This window comes from Drosophila eugracilis, unplaced genomic scaffold, assembly GCF_018153835.1.
Source record: "Drosophila eugracilis isolate 14026-0451.02 unplaced genomic scaffold, ASM1815383v1 contig_764, whole genome shotgun sequence".
Classification (NCBI taxonomy): domain Eukaryota; kingdom Metazoa; phylum Arthropoda; class Insecta; order Diptera; family Drosophilidae; genus Drosophila; species Drosophila eugracilis.
In genome coordinates, this window is record NW_024573661.1 from 243,224 (window position 1) to 257,997 (window position 14,774).

Below are 14,774 nucleotides of genomic sequence, written 5' to 3' on the forward strand. Positions count from 1 at the left end.
TATTGGAAAGTCGCGTGCAACTAATGGGAAAATGGTATTTTTCATAAGTCAATTGTTCTTTTAATTCCGAGTTCCGTCTTTAACTTCCACGAACTTTAAAGGGAATTAGCCAGGCAAAACAAATTAAGAGTGCAATAAAATGAGATGGTTGGCTAAAATGCAAATATAAATGCGAAAAAATGATATTTAATTATGGCTGTAGCCCTTCCATTTAGACTTGGCAGACACGGCCAACTTTTCCATTTTCCTCCATTTTGAATAAATTTGCATTTCACTTGAGCCAGCGCAACAATAAAAAGCGCCCAGCAACAGCAAGAACAACAGTAATAAAAGGCAATTGAAAACTTTTGCATAAGTCGCAGCCTCCTAAGTGAGTTAAAACGGAAGCGGAAGTTGCTTAACGTCTTTCTTGTAGCCAGAGAGGCCGGACAGTGTTGCCACTCAGTTACCTCAAAGTATAGCTAGATAACCTAATATTATATCTTAACCAATTCTCATTCTTTGTTCTTAGAACAACATTAATCTTATCTTTATTTATAAAATGTATATTATCACTTCTTATAAAACTGAGAAGGTTATACCTTAACCGTGTGTTTTATCATAGAAATATGTCATTTCCAGTTATGAAAAAGCTAGAATCCTAACTTTGTCTTGAAACTAGCTTGGCTTACAGCACTGATTCATGCTCTCAAAGAAATGCTCCCTGCAGAAGTCACTTTAGGACCAAAAGTCAGCTAGCAGACAACCAAGGCCATTCTGATACAAGGCGGCAAAGAAAATTGAAGTTTAATTTGTTTTAACAAGCATAATTATGAGCCATGATCACTTCCCATTACCAATTTTTCCCCAAAGAGGAAAAAGTTTCCAAGCTAACATTCCAATTCCATTTTAACATCTGCAGGGCACTGAATCAGAAAGATACTTATCCGTAGAACGCGGATAAAGCGCTATTTAAACGCTAAGTAATCAAACAATGAATAGACAGAGAGAGATTATCCACCTCCTTCCCCTTTGCTGTATTTTGAATTACTTTGAGCACTTTGCTTATGTTGAACCCTTGCTGATAACTTGTTTGTTTATTTATTTGCGTTTCGACAACCGCGAAACTTCACCCAATTGGAAATGGGAATGGGGATGTGCGTTGTGGTATGCTGATGATGAGGTTGCAAACACCTTGCGGCTAACAAGTGCACATCTCCCAGACCCACCCTCCTCCAGCAGAATCCAAACCAGACCAGTCCATCAGAATCAACCCGCCCTCCATTGTCAACCGGCTTTTTCAGCCATCACAATCAAGTGGCCTTTTCACTGGCATACCCTTTCCAAGGGTTAACTAATTGAGGAGAAGAGGAATAAACGGCTATAAAAGGTCTATTTAAACATATTCTTATAGTAATATTATCTGTTTCTTAGTTAGTTTTTGTTAAATGTTTTGGTTAAGAATAACGTGTACATTAACATTTCGATCAAGTTGTGATCAGTCTGGAATTCCAAATACGAGCTTTTGGCAGTCAAAGAATATTTCAACTTCGATGTGATGGCCTGTGATGTGCCCCCGCGACGCCTTTCCTTTTCGGTTGCATTTCATTTCGTTTTGTATTTTCGATTTAAAATGAAAGCGGCGGCTGAATGTCGCTGGCGAATGCAAGTCACGGCTAACAATGGCACCACCACCCACCTCCCAACTCCCAAAAACAGCACCAACCAGGTCGCCACTTCCGAGGGAATGCGCAGGTGTTTGCTGGAAAACATGCTAAACCATCCGGCTGACGTTAAGCGATTTTCGAATGAATTCAAATTCGCTATTGTTGTTGCGCCCCGCCGGATCGTTTACCTTTTGGGGTAAACGGTGGGTGTGGCAGATACGGATGCGAGTGTGTGCAAACAATTTGGCGGATTAAATGAGTCCCAAATGAGACGTTTTTATGCCCGACACACTTTATGCAACATCATAAAGTCCACTGCGGACTTAGCAGTATTACGCTAACGCGGTTTTTCCGCAAAAAACAGCTGCTTAATCTTACTGATGGCCAGGTCTTTAGCCTTTCCGATATGCCCCAAAAACCAAAAGTGCTTTTAAACCAAGAACCCCAGACTCCTGCTTCCAAGTCGAGTGATGTCAAAAATTAAGTTATTTCTTTTCAATATTGAATTTATCAGGGCGCCATGAGACGCCGGCATACGTGTCCGGAATAGATATGCCACAAATGGCAGCGGTCCAACCGTCATCCGATGCCAGGCATTAAAACTGTCGCTTGTATTTAAATATCCAATTGTCTCACGGACGAGGATGTGAAACATTTAAAAATGCGCTCCCCTCCCGTTGGGGGATCCTGCCGAAGATGGGCGAATTTGAGCCAAATTCGGTTATTCAATTGGTTTGTTGCCTAGTAAATGACACCCGATGGTCTTTGAATTTTAAAATAAGGCATAAGGAATCCAAGGTGTAATTCAGGACGTGTTTCCACTTTGGACATTTTTTGTTTTGCCGAGGGTGGATTTGGTTTGGTTTTCAGTCCGGACCTTATCGGTCTCCCCGGATGGGTTTCACCCACAAATGGGTGCGATTGTTATTTACATTCTTTTGGGCTGCATTTGCTTTTATGTGGTGGCAATTTATTCAAATTGAGACATTAGACAAATTAAATTTACACGTATCTCCCTTGATTGTTACCGTCGGTATATTCGTTTAATTATGACATTATTCAAAATAGAAAACATTTGCATTTTGTTATACAAATAAACATTTACGGTTATTCCTCTTGGATAACAAAAATCCAATTTAATATCATCGTATTCGAAGAACAATATGCTAAACAGTTTTGGAAGCACTGTGGCGGCCATCCAAAAAGTATGCTTCAGCTTATTCGCGTTGTCAGAAGCAACTACATCATATAAGATACCTCAAGAAAATTTCTGAATAAAAATTTTATTTTTTTTAATTTTTTATAGCATTGTTAATAGACTTCCGCTTAATATAGACCAACAGAAAATTTGTTGTAATTTCTTAAGATTAAACGAATGTCAAATTTTATGATGTTACCCCTTTCCAAAAATGCGAAAATCGCTCTGTCCCGATTTGAGTCTCAAATAATCAGTATTTTCCTCATTACAAAGCCAAAGATGATCGTATCACGGAATGTTATATCTCGTTCAGTTCGTATTTAAATTCCCCGTCGAACTGTGTACCACACTTAAAAGTCAATTTTTTCAGATTTTTCGTAAAATTTTATGATGTTACCCCTTTCCAAATTTGCGAAAATCGCTCTGTCCCGATTTGAGTCTCAAAATATCAGTATTTTCCTCATTACCGAGCCAAAGATTATCGTGTCATGGAATGGTATATCTTGTTGAGTTCGTATTTAAATTCCCCGTCGAACTGTGTACCACACTCAAAAAGTGATTTTTTTCAGATTTTTCGTAAAATTTTATGATGTTACCCCTTTCCAAAAATGCGAAAATCGCTCTGTCCCGATTTGAGTCTCAAAATATCAGTATTTTCCTCATTACAGAGCCAAAGATGATCGTATCATGGAATGTTATATCTTGTTGAGTTCGTATTTAAATTCCCCGTCGAACTGTGTACCACACTCAAAAAGTGATTTTTTTCAGATTTTTCGTAAAATTTTATGATGTTACCCCTTTCCAAAAATGCGAAAATCGCTCTGTCCCGATTTGAGTCTCAAAATATCAGTATTTTCCTCATTACAAAGCCAAAGATGATCGTAATAATTTTAAGCCACCCAAGAAGTATGCTCTGATTTTCATTTCTTCATTTAATTATTTCGAATTTTTATATAAATTCAAGTATTTTTCCGTACTTTGGTCTCTCTTTAAATTCGTATCCATTTATTAACTAAATCTTCAGTGTAGAAAAATTAAAAGTGATTTGGCTGCGATGGACGATATTCGAACTTTGCGATATGACATCCAATGGGATGTTTACGAGAATATGCTCATCGTGGACATAAACTCAAAGCATGCAAACCCAATTTAAGTCTGAAGCTTAAGCTTAATACATAAAATGTTTCTAGGTACTATGACATGGTTATCGAGTTCATGTGGTCCCAATCGTTTCTAAAAAGCTTGGTATTCGAGAGTCTCGGTCTTTTCGAACTGGAGGGCATGAAAGAAACATATTCGAAGTAATATGAAATCTTTATTTACGAAACATAAAATTTCATTTAAGAACTTCATCTTAACTAATCATTTAATTAAAGGTATGTGCTGCACATCCTGCGGAACGAGTGTTCGGTGATGATGATCAGCGAGGACGAGACGCAAATAAAGGCAGTGGGCCTGCTCGAGTGGATGACCGAGGAATGGCACTCCTGGTATGATCATTAAGTCAAATTCAAACTGCCCCCGCCTGTCACAAATTAACTGGGTCTGTTCTTTTCAGGGTTTTCTTTCCTTCCTCCATGCCCAGAAATCTGTTCCAGCAGATCATAATGATGAAGAAGGAGCTCATCGATGCGACCAAAGCCAACCTGGGCATCTCCACCTACGACGCCCTGATGGTCCATGAAATCGCCTTTCCGGACGAATTATACTTTAACAGGGACTTCCTTGTGACCATTTTCGATGTGTTCAGCTTTGTTGCCCAGCACATGCACATGCCGCGGGTAAGTTTCATTGCCCTGAGCTCCGTGGACCAGGAGGCTGCCAGCCTGATCGAGTACGATGAGATCGGAAGAACCATTTACTCGATCTACAAGGTGGGCAACACCCGGCCTTTTGACATCCTGCGAGAGCTGGACGAGATGTACGCACTGCTCTACGAACTGCCAGTTGCCCCAATATTGAAGTACTTGGATATGCCCGGCTTCGAGTCTTTCCACGAGGCCTTGGACGCCAGGTTAGCCAGGGAAGCTGCTGAAAAACGACACGACGATGACCTGTGATTTGTATTTTGTGTTTTATATATTAATAAATGTCTGCATACTTTTGGGCTCTCACCTCGACAGTCACCCAGCCTCCCATCTAATAGTGTTTGATTGCAAATACACTCATGAAGGGCGACTTTCAGGGGGAAAGAGGAAATGTTTCCAGGCAGTCAGTGATAAGCCTATCAATACGATCCCCATGCCACTGCGATAATGCCTTGATAATACCTTATATTTGCTTACACTGCGAAAAGTTACAGCTTTAATATTTACATTTATTTACTATTTTTGAACTGCATTTTTTCATTTTATTTACTTAGCATTTTTATGATCCAATTCAGATATTCTTAGTTATTAAGAGAAAACTGAACCCATAGTATTCCACCAAAACATATATTATATATTATTAAATTTAGCTTAAAGCTTGGAACCGTTCTTGGCGGCCAGTAGGATGTCGAGAACATCGTCGGCACAACCCCAGCACAAGGTGACTCCGCTACCACCGTGTCCATAGTTATGAATGAGAAGCTTTCGCCCCCGGCGCTCGGCTTCTAGTCGGAGTTGGGTGCGACCCGGGCGTAGACCCACCCAGTCAAAGAGGCATTCGGTGTGCTCCAGGCCAGGAACGAAACGACGACAGCCTCCCACAATTAGCTGTTTGTCCTTTTGACAGACCTCCGTATTGTAGTCCCGCTCCTGATGAGTTCCGCCCAGGACAACGCTCTCGGTGCTTTCAATTCAATATTTTAAAAATGTCTCAAGGATGCGTAATCATACTCACTTGGGTATAATGTAGTTTCCATCGTCGCTCTCGTCTAGAACGGCAGAAAAGATCCAGTTCGCCTTCACTCGGGACACCTGTCCGCGTACTGCGTACATTTGATCATCGTTTAGTAGAGTCCGGGAGCCCAAGCCGGAGCAGTTCACAATCACATCGTATTGGGAATCGGCGATGAATGCCTCCAAGTCACTTATCCTTTTCCGGACAACTACACCACCGCTGCGGGCGAAACGCTTCATCAAATACGGCAGAAGCTTAACGGGCTCCGAGGTGTAGGTAACAAAGGATAGACCTGAACTGGAAATGGTGCGTAGCTTCGATTATTTTAGCCAATAGATAATATGAACTGAGTGTTAAGGTTATACATAATTGGTAAGGGTTAATTGGAAAAGGGTTAAGGGTTAATTATAAACTAAATAAATAATTCTGGTTATTATTTTCCTTACGTAAATTTTACGGTGCGACCTTCGTTGTATTCAGCCAGCTGTTTCTCTGTAAGATCCACGGCTCCATACACAATATCCCGCCAGAAATCTCCAACTATGTCCACCGTAGAGGTACTTAAACGGACGCAGGGCAGCAGGCAGACCCCAGCCTCTCCGGCATCTCCGCTCAGCCAGATCTGCTCCAGAAACTGGTGCATGCTCTTCGACCACTTGCTGCTCGAAATTCAGTTAAAATAACTTGATAACGGCCATAACCGGAGAAACTTACTACACTTTCGACTGCGAAGTGCCGCCCAGTAGGTAGGGACCCCAGAGCCCCGCCGATCCATCTCCTGTGGTGTTTGGCGTGAAGTCCTCTGATAAGATCGTCACCCTGATTGGCTTCTTTGGCTCGTTAGCAAAGTGCTCCAGTATCTTAATAGCACTGGCGACACCGTTTACCCCGGCTCCGATAACTGCAATGTTCGACATTGCTCCACTCCGATCAGCTTGGAAACTTAGACCGAACTGAAGAGACGGCCGCAATTTCGAAACCTCGATCGCAGTAAATGATAGTGGAGCTTTTGTCGACAACTGGAAAGCTTTGGGATTTTTTGCATCAAGTGAAAAGACTGTAATGGGCAGACTACATATTTTGTATTCGTTAGAAGGTATAGGTAAGGGTAGCGTTAGCGCATATAGCCATGTCCGTTAGTCCGGCCAACTCCCCAATCATATGGCCGTACAAGCGTCGAGATCACGAAAGTCACGAAATATTCATCTTGAAAATTAATCAAATTCTCTTAACTATAGTAGGCTGTAATCCCAACAAGATGGCCTTGCCTTTGAATTCAAATCCTACCAAATGTAGTCTAGGACCTGAGATGCGTTTTCCATTCGATATCAGACTTTCGGACCCCTCGTTTCGGCAGGCATAAACATTTTTCAAAATTCTAAATTTTTTTTTCGAAAACTATTTCACCAATTTAAAGTAAGTGTGCCACAGTGTTATGTAGTATTAGTTTAATCGGTTTCCATGCAGCGCTCAACGGGCTGAAGATGTGTGACGGATGTGGATCGTTGGAGGTGAGTAGGTGCCCTTGACATCCGAACAATGCTCTATACCATCCATTGCAGCCGCGCGGATGCCGCAGCCGGGAGTTGCGTTGCGGCATCATGTATACCACCTGCGACTGCGTGAAGCGGAACGGCCTGCAGGATAAGTGTCCAAGGTCTGCCTGCCAAGGCAGACCGGCCTGCCTGTGTTTCCCGTTCCCCACCTGCGGTCCAGCGGCCTTCCCCCTTCGCTATGCCAACATGATGATGGGCGTGAACAACAAGCGTATGCGCTGTGCCGCCACCGGAGCTCCAAACGGCGGTGCATGTGGTGGACGAGCTGCCGGTGGCTGCTGTGGTTGCGGTCCCTGTTGCTGTAAGGAAACTCCATGCTGCGGCCTGCATAGTCCCCCGTGCGGTGCTCCCTCGCCCATTCCTTGCTCTCCTGCTCCGGGCATGTGCTGCCCTCCTTTGCCCGAAGGCGGCATTCCCGATCCGCGTGTCTGGAATTATTGTAACTCACCTGTGTCGTACCCATGTAAGTCCGATACAGGTCTTTGTCCGAATCCCCCGTCTCCGTTCGTCCGTCCGTCCGTCAGTCAGTCAGTAAACGTTAAAAAGCCGTAGCATGCGAGCCGTGAGGTGGGAGACTGTGCCATGTCCGGAGACTATGCGGCCGCAGCTTCTAAAACGTCCTCCTGGTGGTGACTCTTTGTGTCTCTGCAGGATCTTCATGCCCAAAGAGCTAGGCCCTCAACAATATTAGCATGTCCCGAGCTTGGTGAGCACCAAGGCAGGATCAATGCTGTCGGGACTGAATGCTGTCGTCAGGCTCCAAATCCTTAATTTATGACACCTAATCCTTCCACATCTCGTCCCGTGTAAGTGGTGCGGTATCTGCCCTATTTATGGGATATTACTTATCTCCTCCCGCAGGTGGTTTCTGAATAGTTTCTGGCAAGTGCTTTGATCGTATTCTGGCGTGCCTCTTGGCGGGACATGTGTTGTGGCGGATTTTTGGTTGATTTAAATTGCAAGTTACTTAAGTCAAGATGGAGCCGACTTCCGGAAACCGAATGGGGCAACATTGTTAATCACGTCCATACTTCTTGATTTAAGATCTCAAAATCATTTGTTTCTAAATTTTCAGGCATTAAATTAAAACAGAAATATGTATATATTTTTTAAGAGGATATGGGGAAGATGTGGGGTGTCGAATTAATGCACAATAACTGGATCATTAGCGTTATTTTAGTTTTCTACTCCATGTAGTATTCTCGCCTCTACTAAGAATTCGTTTCGCTTAGATCTGGAAATGTAAAAATTGCTAAAAATATGCATTCTTGTCATGAGACATTTATGTCAAAACCTGGCCACGACCACGAATAGCAAAAGTGCCTATATTATTTCTTAAATCCCACTAAATTTAAGGTAGTTAAGATGCTATAAGCATTCTTTTGAAATGTCCCCACTCTGTTTTGCTCAAAATTATCTAAAACGCAAGATTAGAGTATCGAGATCTAAGCAGGCGGAGAGAACCGATAAAGATGGCCATGACTTTCACTTCAAGACCGATTTTAAACTTCATCCGGATGTACTTAGCTATGTGAGCAACTATCCTCATTCGATATCTGACTCTCGGACACGTCGTTTCGACTTCTAAATTTTTCAAAATTCAAAATTCTTTTCGATTTCAATCCACCCAAAATAGTAAGTAAGCGGTATTTGTCTTTATAACCTCTTCTTACCCCTTCGCACTCAGCGTAAGGACTCAACATGTGTAACGGATGCGGATGCTGTGGACCCTGTAATGAAACACCCTGCTGTGGCCCGCACAGTCCGCCGTGTGGAGCCCCGTCGCCCATTCCTTGCTCCCCTGCTCCAGGCATGTGCTGTCCCCCTCTGCCCGAAGGCGGAATTCCCGATCCTCGTGTCTGGAACTACTACAACACTCCCCCAACGTATCCATGTAAGTCAGGTCAAGCGGGAACATGACCTAAATTTCAATTTGTCCGTTTTGTCCGTTTATTTGTCCGTCTGTCTGCGTTTTGGTCTTCTGAGAATCGTGTAAGGTAAGAGCACTGCAGGAAAAGCACGTGGCTAGCTCGGCAGCACAGTGCGTGCCACAGCATCAAAGACTTGATCCCGTTGATCAGTCCGTTGTGTGACACTTTACCTCTTGAAGGTTTCTGCCCCAAACGCTATCTAATCAACAAGGATAACGCACCCTGTGTTTGGTGTGCTCCGTGCAAAGCTCATTGCTACAACACTCCTCCGAAATGCTGTTGCTAGGGCCTTCTAGCGAACCCTCTCCTGTAATCCATAATTTCCCGCTCCACATTAGTCTATCGCGCGTAAGTAGTTGCTTTACAGCTGCCCTATTCATGGATTCCTACCGCTTTCATCCTTTAGGTGGCTTCTAAATGGCCCTGGAAAAGTCTTTAGATGGATGTAATGGCGCTTGTGAGACCCGATGAGACATGTTGGGTGCCGCATTTTGGATGGAAATCGAAGCAGCTCGGATAAGATGAATGGCTTTCATAGATCCGACTTGACTTAAGCAACACCATATATGTCAGTTCTTTTGGCTCGTTTAGGCTTAAAATAAATAAAAAAAAATAAAAAAAAAATGGCTTTTGATTTCTTGGGTAATTCTGCCTGGTGCACGAAAAAGATAGATGTCATTGGACACAGAAAGCCGGACAAATATTTTGGTTCATTAAGGCTGTACTTAGATCGATTGAGCGATGCCATTGGTGAAATTTTGTTGGCTATTTTTACTCTGAAAAGTGCATCTTGTGTGCTCTCAAGATGTGTTTTTTTTGACACAAATAGCTCTCCCATTATTAGCTAACTTATTTCTCCCGGGATATTACAAACGGGTTTTAACTTTATTCAAATTGGGTCCGCTCTTTTGGGAAAAATTCAAAAAGCGAAATCTTACTTTTTGTTCCTATATTTATTTTATGAGTAAGAAAATAGTTTACCAAAATATATACATACGAGGTGTGTTCAAAAAGTAAGGTGACTCTTCAAATTTCGCGAATTTCAAATTTTTCGATTATCGATTTTTTTGTTTTGTTATATTGGTACACTCTTCCCTAACATCTGTACCAAGTTTCAATGGAACATCCTCTTTTGTTTGGTTGTGAGAGGCGTAAAGTTACAAGTTGTTTTGCGAGCTCGGCGATTTTTTGCTATCGAAAAATATGGATCAAAGGATTTGGATTTTTTGGCCAAAAACAACACCACAATAATGCCTCAGCCACCATATTCACCGGATTTGGCCCCATGTGACTTTTTCTTGTTCCCAAAACTGAAGATAATCGAAAAATTTGAAAAATTTGAAATTTGAAAAGTCACCTTACTTTTTGAACACACCTCGTATAACTTCTAAAAGGTTTCGATAATCGAAAAATTTGAAATTCGCGAAATTTGAAGAGTCACCTTACTTTTTGAACACACCTCGTATGTAGGCAATCCCAATCCATCTGCGTTGGTGGTGCAAGAGCTGATTCTGTGCTCCGTGAGGTTATGACGCCATTGACGACCATATTTACTTACATTTACTTTATTATTAAATAAACATAAGAAAATATTTAATACAAAGGCCGCTCGAAGTTAAGTATACAAGCGAATAAAAGTTATGGAGAATTTCTTGCATATCGGGCACGTTTGAGACTGACTTAAGGCTTTGATCAGACACTCCTTGCAGAAGACATGGCCACACTTGGTGGTCACCGCCGCCTCAGGACAATCCAAGCAAATGGGGCATGAATAGATTCCATTGTTTCCATCCGGCAGCGGCTGCATGACGCGTTGCTCCTCTTCGGGCGTTGTCAAATCGATCATCTCTTCAGGTTCCATTCTATCGGCCGCCCGACGGTGTCCTTCTATTTACAAGGGCTTCCAGCTCAAGAGACTGCGCCAGGACGTAAACATTTGAAGACTGTTATGTAATATAGGACATTAAATGACAGTATACATTTGAAATTAGACTCAAGGGTACTTAGCTTAGCATGAAGCAACGAACGGAAATCAAGAAGAAAAATAAAAATGCGTTGAAGTAGTATGTAAAAATGAATATTTTGAGAAATTTAATCAAAAAGGTGTAAAGCCTTAAGTTTATAAAAATGTAAAACAATGTATGAAAATATCACAGAAATTAATTGGTTCGGAAGAATGCGAAAATAAAAAGCGGTTTATAGAGTCTTTTTGACGTTATTTTTTTTCTTAAAATCGGAACTCCAAACTTCTGGAATCATAAAATGAATTATTAACGCAATTACGATTACAAAGCTCAAGATAGCATAGGTAGTTACTTAAAGTGCTCACTCTTTTTTGCTTAAAATTATCTAAAACGCAAAATAAGAGTATCGAGATCTAAGCAGGCGGAGAGAACCGATAAAGATGGCCATGACTTTCACTTCAAGCCCGATTTTAAACTTCATCCGGATGTACTTGGCTGTGTGAGCAGCTATTCTCATTCGATATCTGACTCTCGGACTCGTTGTTTCGGCTTCTAAATCTCTTTAAATTCAAAATTCTTTTCGATTTCAATCCACCCAAAATAGTAAGTTTGAGGTATTTGTGCTTATGACCTCTTCTTACCCCTTCGCCCGCAGCGTAAGGACTCAACATGTGTAACGGATGCGGATGCTGTGGACCCTGTAATGAAACACCCTGCTGTGGCCCGCACAGTCCGCCATGCGGAGCCCCGTCGCCCATTCCTTGCTCACCTGCTCCGGGCATGTGCTGCCCCCCTCTGCCCGAAGGCGGAATTCCCGATCCCCGTGTCTGGAACTACTACAACACTCCCCCAACGTATCCATGTAAGTCGGGTCAAGCGGGAACATGACCTAAATTTCAATTTGTCTGTTTTGTCCGTTTATTTGTCCGTTTTGTCCGTTTATTGGTCCGTCTGCGTTTTGGTCCGTCCTTCTGAGAATCGTGTAAGGTAAGAGCACTGCAGGAAGAGCATGTGGATAGCTCGGCAGCACAGTGCGTGCCACAGCATCGAAGACTTGATCCCTTTGATCAGTCCATGGTGTGACACTTTACCTCTTGAAGGTTTCTGCCCCAAACGCTATCTAATCAACAAGGATAACGCACCCTGTGTTTGGTGTGCTCCGTGCAAAGCTCACTGCTACAACACTCCGCCGAAATGCTGTTGCTAGGGCCTTTCTCTGGATCCCTCCTGTAATCCCTAATTTCCCGATCCACATTAGTCTATCGCGCGTAAGTAGTTGCTTTACAGCTGCCCTATTCATGGATTCCTACCGATTTCATCCTTTAGGTGGCTTCTAAGTGACCCTGGAAAAGTCTTTAGATGAATGTAATGGCGCTACTGAGACCCGATGGGACATGTTGGGTGCCGCATTTTGGATGGAAATCGAAGCAGCTCGGATCAAGATGATGGCTTTCATAGATCCGACTTGACTAAAGCAACATCAATATGTCAGTTCTTTTGGCTCGTTTAGGCTTAAATTAAAATAAATATTGCAAAAAAATATTCTAGTTTCCTTGGGTTATTCTACAAAAATCTAGAAAATGACGTCATTGGGAACCGACTGTTGGGGGGAAAATTCGAATTTCCGATTTGATTTCCTTTTTCCACACGGGTTGAGCCGCGTGACGGTCGCGCCATCTGCTGTAGGTGTGGGCATTTAGGCATTTCCGATCCATCTGCGTCGGAGCTGCAACTGATTCTGTGCATTCATTTACATTTATTTTATTATTAATTAAACATAAAAACCATTTAATATAAGGGCTTTTTGAAATTAAGTAAACAAGCGAATAAATCTATTCGCGCCTTTCTTGCATATCGGGCAAATTGGGTTCCGCACCAAGGCCTTGATTAGACACTCCCTGCAGAAGACGTGTCCACACGAGGTGGCCACAGCCGCTTCAGGATATTCCAAGCAAATGGGGCACGTATAGATCCCTTTGTTTCCGTCGTGCAGCTGCTGGATGACGCGATGATCCTCTTCGGGAATTGTCAAGTCGATTATCTCAACGGGTTCTATTCCGTCGGCCGCCCGACGGTGCCCTTCTATTTTTAGGGGCTTCCAGCTTAAGAGACTTCGCCAGGACGGAAACATTTGAAGGCAGTTTTTTAGTCTAATATCTGACGTTCGTAAGTGAAGTAGACTTTTGAAATTTGACACAAGGGTTACTACAGGCTTGACACCGCGTACGGAAAATCAAGTAATCCTACAAGAAAAGTGAATATTGAATTCGTTTATTAGACAACATTATTCGATTAGTTTTAAGACTTGGAATTTTAAAATCGCTGTACGAACAGAAAGGACATTTACTATAAAATTTGACTAATAAAAATCTGAAGGAAAAGCCAGTAAATCCGAAAAATATTGTAAAGATTATTAGTGATGGTTAAGTGGTTTTCCAGTTTTCCTCCGTTGTCGTCACATTTTGGGTTGTGCTACGATTCGGATCATGAATATATAACCCAACGATCAGGATTATAGAGATGATTACAATAACCACGATAAGGATGCCAATCAAGCCATACATCACAAGTGTCTGAGGGCCCGGCATTGTTAAATTTTTAAAGCTCCCTGAACTGAGAAACAAACACTTCCGTTGATCAACACTCTAAATAGAGCCATTCATGAATGACCTTTCAACTTACCAGTTATTCCTTATATGGTAATCGTAAATATAAAGTTTCAAAGCCCTTTCAACGTACGAGAGATATACTTTTATATATTTTTAAAAGATAAATCCTTTCTATTTTAACCACAGCCTTCTTTTCTTATGTCTAAATTTTTGGTCATATTTACCTGACCTAGCCCTTGACTTTACTGACCTTGTCATAAAAATACTAAAATGTTATACAATTATTTTTAAATATATTAATGAATAAAATTGTTTTCGACGAGCTTAATAAATAATAATAATTATATGTAAATAAAAAATAAAACTATTAATCCTTTTAAAAGAATCATTACTTTGCACGAGTCTTAGTACTTCAAGAATTTTCTGTCAAAATTGGTAACAACATTTATTCATTTAAACTCGAACTCAAAACCAACTAAAACTTCCTCCAAATTTCCTCCAAATTTATTCAAACCACTCTGCGTTGAAATGGAGACAAAAAATATTGTAATCATATTCTCTATTATTATTGCCATACTCGTAATCATCGATATCCTGCTTATTGTTTACATTATACTGGATGTGGAATATGGGCGTACTGTGTTACAACGTGCTAGGCGACCGGTAAGTTTTTATATTTCAAACTTTCCTATTTCATTTTGCTATTAATAAAAAAAAGAACTGCGAAGGTTTCATTATATTCGCATACGAAAGATTATTCGTTGGTAAAAGGAAGCCTTTCCGAACCTATAAAGACCCTATATTTGAATATCAAATAGACTCATCTAAGATAGCTTTGACCATTTTGTTACATCATTGTAGCATTGTATACACCTAATACAAAATCGAAGACAAACAATATCGAAATATAAATCTTTTTTGTCCCCAGGATCCAATAGAACATCAAGACTTTGCTAAAGTACAAAGGCTTTGGGAATTTAAATTATGAATCAGAAGATTATATTGGCCCTGGTTGGCATATCAGTGATTGTGTGCCTCCTCATCCTG

At 41.5% G+C, this 14,774-nt stretch overlaps 5 protein-coding genes across 6 annotated transcripts; 4 read left to right on the plus strand and 1 right to left on the minus strand.

The window, feature by feature from the left end:
- The first annotated feature begins 3,820 nt into the window (after positions 1–3,820).
- On the plus strand, positions 3,821–4,904 carry LOC121530450. The gene is made up of 4 exons (XM_041819574.1): positions 3,821–3,978; positions 4,035–4,145; positions 4,221–4,334; positions 4,403–4,904. The coding sequence occupies exons 1-4, from the start codon at positions 3,899–3,901 to the stop codon at positions 4,902–4,904; spliced, it is 807 nt and encodes a 268-aa protein (XP_041675508.1). The 5' UTR covers positions 3,821–3,898.
- Positions 4,905–5,303: 399 nt separating this feature from the next.
- Positions 5,304–6,584, minus strand: LOC121530449 (D-aspartate oxidase). Of its 2 annotated transcripts, none has more exons than XM_041819573.1 (4): positions 6,382–6,584; positions 6,114–6,326; positions 5,668–5,964; positions 5,304–5,607 (listed from the first exon to the last, which is right to left on the minus strand). In XM_041819573.1, the coding sequence occupies exons 1-4, from the start codon at positions 6,582–6,584 to the stop codon at positions 5,304–5,306; spliced, it is 1,017 nt and encodes a 338-aa protein (XP_041675507.1). The 2 variants fall into 2 exon arrangements, with proteins under 2 accessions (XP_041675507.1, XP_041675506.1); XM_041819572.1 differs by having other exon boundaries at positions 5,304–5,616.
- Positions 6,585–7,151: 567 nt separating this feature from the next.
- Positions 7,152–7,950, plus strand: LOC121530447. Its single transcript, XM_041819569.1, has 3 exons — positions 7,152–7,178; positions 7,230–7,524; positions 7,875–7,950. Coding segments are annotated over exons 1-3 (324 nt in total). The 3' UTR covers positions 7,877–7,950.
- Positions 7,951–8,924: 974 nt separating this feature from the next.
- On the plus strand, positions 8,925–9,440 carry LOC121530448. The gene is made up of 2 exons (XM_041819570.1): positions 8,925–8,955; positions 9,334–9,440. The coding sequence occupies exons 1-2, from the start codon at positions 8,925–8,927 to the stop codon at positions 9,438–9,440; spliced, it is 138 nt and encodes a 45-aa protein (XP_041675504.1).
- Positions 9,441–11,787: 2,347 nt separating this feature from the next.
- Positions 11,788–12,325, plus strand: LOC121530451. The gene is made up of 2 exons (XM_041819575.1): positions 11,788–11,818; positions 12,219–12,325. The coding sequence occupies exons 1-2, from the start codon at positions 11,788–11,790 to the stop codon at positions 12,323–12,325; spliced, it is 138 nt and encodes a 45-aa protein (XP_041675509.1).
- Positions 12,326–14,774: the final 2,449 nt, after the last annotated feature.

Bases quoted from the DNA above. Each gene is read 5' to 3' on its own strand.
- LOC121530450 (XM_041819574.1), top strand. From the start codon at position 3,899: ATGGACGATATTCGAACTTTGCGATATGACATCCAATGGGATGTTTAC. The intron at 4,146-4,220 runs GTAATATGAAAT...ATTTAATTAAAG, and splicing joins ATGAAAGAAACATATTCGAA to GTATGTGCTGCACATCCTGC. The intron at 4,335-4,402 runs GTATGATCATTA...TGTTCTTTTCAG, and splicing joins ACCGAGGAATGGCACTCCTG to GGTTTTCTTTCCTTCCTCCA.
- LOC121530449 (XM_041819572.1), bottom strand. From the start codon at position 6,584: ATGTCGAACATTGCAGTTATCGGAGCCGGGGTAAACGGTGTCGCCAGT. The intron at 6,327-6,381 runs GTAAGTTTCTCC...AATTTCGAGCAG, and splicing joins ACTTCGCAGTCGAAAGTGTA to CAAGTGGTCGAAGAGCATGC. The intron at 5,617-5,667 runs GTGAGTATGATT...TTGAATTGAAAG, and splicing joins GGAAACTACATTATACCCAA to CACCGAGAGCGTTGTCCTGG.
- LOC121530447 (XM_041819569.1), top strand. From the start codon at position 7,152: ATGTGTGACGGATGTGGATCGTTGGAG. The intron at 7,179-7,229 runs GTGAGTAGGTGC...CATCCATTGCAG, and splicing joins ACGGATGTGGATCGTTGGAG to CCGCGCGGATGCCGCAGCCG.
- LOC121530448 (XM_041819570.1), top strand. From the start codon at position 8,925: ATGTGTAACGGATGCGGATGCTGTGGACCCT. The intron at 8,956-9,333 runs GTAATGAAACAC...TACCTCTTGAAG, and splicing joins ATGCGGATGCTGTGGACCCT to GTTTCTGCCCCAAACGCTAT.
- LOC121530451 (XM_041819575.1), top strand. From the start codon at position 11,788: ATGTGTAACGGATGCGGATGCTGTGGACCCT. The intron at 11,819-12,218 runs GTAATGAAACAC...TACCTCTTGAAG, and splicing joins ATGCGGATGCTGTGGACCCT to GTTTCTGCCCCAAACGCTAT.